The following is a 5,687-nucleotide window of genomic DNA, read 5'->3' on the forward strand; positions in this document are numbered from 1 at the left end:
TGAAGAAAGAAGTGAAGAAGGTCGAGCAGTAGGAACCGGTTTTTCAGCATTTGCTCAAAACTCAAAAGGTACACTACTCACGCTGATTTTAGGATTTTGAAGAGAAATCGACAATAATCGATGATGGCCAAAGAATCGAAATCACTAGTACCAAAACTGATTTTGCCCTAAATCAGTGAGACAGATGATTTTGGAAGAAGAATCGAAGAAGAAGAGCCAAAGAAGAGGAGACGTACATTTTGAAATTTGGAGTGAAATCGAAAGGAAGAAGAACAGTCACATGGCTCCAAAGGACGACTATCAGTGATTGCATGGTTAGTCTTTGAAATAGTCGAACGGTTTCAAAGCAAGAAATAGGCTTCTCTTGAAAATGGGCCAAACGTGGATGTCCTTTTTAGTTTTTTTAGACATTTGGGCCTAAATTTGTAAATACCTTTTCCTTGTTCTATAAATTTTAATATTTATGGCTTGATGGCTACCTACGTAAACAATCCTTATTTTTAAATGTGCGTGACTTCTTCCAAAGTAAATTTTACAAAATAGATTGTTAGAATAAATGCATGGACAATTAAGGTTTGATTAATACGATTATGAAATGGGGAGAGTAAATTGTTCATCCAAATGACTATTTTTGAGGACGACAAAAAGTATGTTTTAATAGAAGATTGTCAAACTCCAACATAGCAAAGACAAAGCACGGCTCCAAAATCCACAGCGATCAACAGAAAATTTTCCAACAAGAGCGTGGTTGTTGCCTACGCATTTCCTCCATTAACGTTGTTCTTCAAATTGATGAATGAATGGACCATCGCAGGCACTGTCCAAATCAAAGTCCCTAATCGCCATTGTCCACCGCTTCGACTCACTGCTCCGCCACTATGCCGTCACTCGCTCTCTCAACAAAACCAAAATTCTTCATGCCCACACAATCACTTCTGGCATTCTCCACTCACCCAACTTCATCCATCTTCTATCAAACCTCGCTGTGTCTTATGCGTTTTGCGGGTGCGTCCCACTTGCACGCAAGCTGTTCGACGATTTGTCTGACCCAAGTTTGTTTTTAAGGAATGCTATAATTAAGATGTATGTGGATAAGGGCTTGCATTTTGATGCACTTATCGTGTTCCATTCAATGATTTGTTCGGGGAAGTGCTGGCCGGATAAGTATACGTTCCCATTGGTTATCAAAGCTTGTAGCGAGATGTCAATGCTTAAGGTTGGAGTTTTGATTCAAGGACGTGCTTTAGTATCTGGGTTTTCTTCAAACATGTTTGTGCAGAATTCCTTGCTAGCGATGTACATGAACTGCGGGAAAATGGAGCTAGCGAGACGGGTTTTCGATGTAATGCCAGAGCGGAGTGTGGTTTCTTGGAACACGATGATCAGTGGGTGGTTTCAAAATGGGCGGCCAGAGGAAGCTCTTGTGGTTTTTAACCGCATGGTGGATGCAAGAGTTGAACCTGATTCTGCCACAATGGTGTCTGTATTGCCATCTTGTGGTTACTTGAAGGATTTGGAGTTGGGAAGTAAGGTTCATAAACTAGTGGAAAAGAACCATTTACAAGAGAAGATTGAAGTAAGGAATGCACTTGTGGATATGTATTCGAGATGTGGTTGTATGGATGAGGCATCACAAGTTTTCGCAGAGACAAATGAGAAGGATGTTATTACTTGGACTTCTATGATTAATGGCTATATCATCAATGGCAATGCCAGGAGTGCATTGGCTCTTTGCCCGGCAATGCAGCTGGATGGAGTAGTGCCAAACTCAGTGACTTTAGCTTCTCTTCTCTCTGCCTGCTCGAGCTTGTGTTGTTTGAAGCAAGGAAAGAGCTTACATGCTTGGGTAATGAGGAAAAAACTCGACTCTGATGTACTTGTGGTTACTGCTCTGATAGACATGTACGCAAAATGTAATGCTGTGAGCTATAGCTTTCAAGTGTTTGCAAAGACATCTAAGAAGAGAACTGTCCCTTGGAATGCACTTCTCTCAGGGCTCATTCATAATGGACGTGCAAGAGAAGCAGTGGGACTCTTTAAAACTATGCTCATGGAAGAAGTGGAAGCAAACCAGGCTACTTTCAATAGTGTCATCCCAGCTTATGCCATTCTAGCAGATTTGAAGCAAGTGCTGAATTTACATTCTTACTTGGTGAGATCTGGCTTTATATCAAGAATTGAAGTTATCACTGGTTTGATAGATATATACTCAAAATGTGGAAGTTTAGACTATGCTCATAAGATTTTCGACGAAATTCCGAACAAAGATAAGGACATTATTGTGTGGAGTGTTGTGATAGCTGGCTATGGAATGCATGGGCATGGTGAGACTGCAGTATCACTTTTCAACCAGATGGTTCAATCCGGAGTGAAACCAAATGAGATCACTTTCACTTCTGTTTTACATGCTTGCAGCCACAGAGGCTTGGTAGATGATGGTTTGGCATTGTTCAAGTATATGATTGAAAACCATCCTTCGAGTCCTCGCCCCAATCACTACACTTGTGTTGTCGATCTTCTTGGCCGTGCAGGTCGATTGGATGAAGCATATGATTTGATCAAATCAATGCCATTCCAGCATAACCATTCTATTTGGGGGGCTCTGCTTGGTGCGTGCTCGATACACCAGAATGTCGAACTAGGAGAGGCGGCAGCAGAGCGACTTTTTGAGCTTGAACCAGAAAATACAGGAAACTATATATTACTTGCAAATATTTATGCTACGGTTGGAAGATGGAAAGATGCAGAGAAAGTGAGGCATACAATGAGTAAAATAGGCCTAAGAAAGATGCCTGCACAAAGTTCTGTTGGTGTAGCTGTGTAGGCAAATTTGACATTTGGATTTTTTTTCTCAACTTGTTGATAAAAAGTGTATGCATTCACAAGCAGCGGAGGCTCCAATAGGGAAATTTTTGAAAAGTTAAACGAAAGTTAATGACAACTTTTTGTTTTAGTATTCTGTTTTTAAAATTTATGTTTGTTTTCTTCTTAAATCAATAAATTTCATATTTGGTTTTCACATTTAAGAATGAAATTGTATCCTTAGTAAAATTTTAAAAACAAAAAACTAACCTTTTGAACTATTTTTTTTTTTTTTTTAGTTTCAAAATTTTTTACTTGATTTTTTGAAAATATTGGTGGATAACAATATAAAGAAATCTATAGGTGAAAGTAGAATTTATGAGTTTAATTTTAAAAAATTTAAAACAAAAAGCTAAATAGGTATCAAATAGAACTTAAATGAGATACAAGCATGACTTAATTAGACTATAATATATTTTAGGTCAATTATTTTAAATTACAAAACAATTGAAAGTATTATTAAATATAGCAAAATGTTACTATCTATCAATGATAGACAATGATAGACATTTATCGGTGTCTTATTACTATATTTGAAAACATCCTTATTTTAGGATACTACAATATATTTTTTGTTTTTAAAATTTACGTTTGTTTTTTTTACTTAAATTAATAAATTTCATACTTTGAATTTCACATTTATGGAAGAAAGTGTATACTTGGTAAAAAAATTTAAAAAGAAAACAAGTTTTTGAAAACTTACCTTTTTTTTAGTTTTCAAAACTTTTGACTTGATTTTTTGAAAATATTGATGGAAAGTAGATAACAACGTAAAGAAATTTTGTAGGTGGAAATAGAGTTTATAAACTTAATTTTAAAAAATTTAAAACAAAAAACCAAATAGATACCAATTAGAACTTAAATGAGATACAAGTATGACTTAATTAGACTATAATATCTTCTAGAGTAATTGTTTTAGATGCCCTAGTTTATTGTTTTTTACTTTGTACTTGTAACATCCTCATTGTTCCATGTAATGTACATCTCACTAACTAAAGTTTTAGTTCAAGTGGGAGTTTGTTGAGTTTTATGTTCTAAAACTCGTAGATAGTGAATGTAATTAAATGTTCGTCATTAATAAATAGTTATTAATATTTTTCTCAATAAGTGTTATTGATATTTTATTTAATTTTGTCTTATTAACCCTAAGATACAGCCTAAAGGGTAAGGTTAGGTACCTTAACCTTACCCTGGCAACACTATAGATACAACCTACTTTGTATTTGATACAAACGAAGTTATCCAATGCGTTCGTGTAGGAGACACGTGAGTGGGGGTATCCTGGACAATGAGTTTGCACAAGACCGGAACATGAAATAGTTAGGTTGACTAGTTAGGTTTCTATTTCAATAGGATGACCTAGGCAACTTAATCTTCCTCCTGATTATATTATGAACTTCTGTTCATGAAGGATTTTCCTTTGATTTGTATGGGTGAGAGTAGTCAATTCACTGACTCAATATGCCTACCATTTTGGGGATAAGATCGAGTGGGTACCTGGAAACATAATCATACAAGATGGATTTCACTTCTTCCTGACTTTAGGGTAAGTAGACAAGTGTTCCCTTAAAGTGGTGTCTCCGGGACTTGAACAAAGGGATCTATCCTCTCACTAGCCCGAGAGGGATTTCTGTTTAATGGTTGGACCATAAACAGGTTGTTCATTAGAGGAGCACTGGTACTTAAGGATGTAGAGATAACCCAAGGGTAAAACAATAATTTTACCCAACTAGTGTTACGAACACTCGTGAAAGACTAACTTCTTGTTATTGATCTATATCCATAGACACAGAAACATATCTATAGTGAGAAGAGTGCAGCTGTGGGTCTTTAGTAGAGTGTATCTACAATTAACGAATATTGATAAATTTGGTTAATGAGTTTAGCCAATTAATTTCACATCATTGGAGCTTCTGATCTGCAGGTCTATTAGGTCCCCTTCCTAGCTTGTAAAGGATATTGAGGTAATTTGTCATTAAATTGAATTTGAAATGTTCAAATTCATAATTGGGAATTTTTTAATGTATGTTGATATATTTTAATATAAATTAGACTTTATTATTAATTTTGGATATGATTCAAAATTAATAAATGAGAGAACAAAATATTTGAAAAAAGTTCAAATATTAATTTAATATGAATAAGATTCATATTGAAAACTATAGGTTAAAAATAATGTGCATTGGATGCACATTAAAACTATAGATTAAATGAGAGAAATATATTTGAAAATGATTCAAATAAGAAATTTAAATTAAATATGTGATATTTAATTGGATGATTAATTAATTGGAGAATTAATTAATTATTTAGTTTAGTTTAATTTTGAATTTAATTAAATTGATTAAATCAAAACTATAGGTTAAAATTAATACATATTAGATGCGCGTTAAAACTATAGGTTATGTGAGAGGGAACCATTTAAATATGATTTAAATTGTTATTATTTTTATTTATTTAATTAAATTAAATAAAAAAATTTATTTAATCTTAATTAAATAATATAACTCCCCACGTAGGAGAGTTACTAGAGACGTGGGATCTTCACTTTCACTCTTTCTCTCCCATTCTCTCTGTATCAAAACAAAAGAAATAAAGAAAAAAAGCAGAGAAGATCAATTGATCGATAATCAAAATTCTTTGCGTTTTTTATCTTCCCTCTTCCTCCCATTTTCAAAAGGAAAAAAAAAAAAAAAAAAGAATCCCACATTTCTCATTTCCTAAATTTTCCTGCAAGGATAGGGAGGACTCCAAGTTGTGGTGCCAATCCCAATTCCCAATAGAGAAATTCTACTGTCAAAAGGTTTTCAAAAGGTTTGTATGGT

At 34.3% G+C, this 5,687-nt stretch overlaps 1 protein-coding gene across 1 annotated transcript; it reads left to right on the forward strand.

Annotated features, from left to right (window-relative positions):
• The first annotated feature begins 461 nt into the window (after positions 1 to 461).
• Positions 462 to 2,956, forward strand: LOC120091843 (Tetratricopeptide repeat (TPR)-like superfamily protein). The gene has a single exon (XM_039049991.2). It carries the CDS (start codon positions 797 to 799, stop codon positions 2,822 to 2,824), a length of 2,028 nt encoding a protein of 675 aa, XP_038905919.1. The 5' UTR covers positions 462 to 796; the 3' UTR covers positions 2,825 to 2,956.
• Positions 2,957 to 5,687: the final 2,731 nt, after the last annotated feature.

The sequence above is a fragment of the Benincasa hispida genome, chromosome 1 (genome assembly GCF_027475165.1).
Source record: "Benincasa hispida cultivar pf3 chromosome 1, pf3_genome.v1.1, whole genome shotgun sequence".
Classification (NCBI taxonomy): domain Eukaryota; kingdom Viridiplantae; phylum Streptophyta; class Magnoliopsida; order Cucurbitales; family Cucurbitaceae; genus Benincasa; species Benincasa hispida.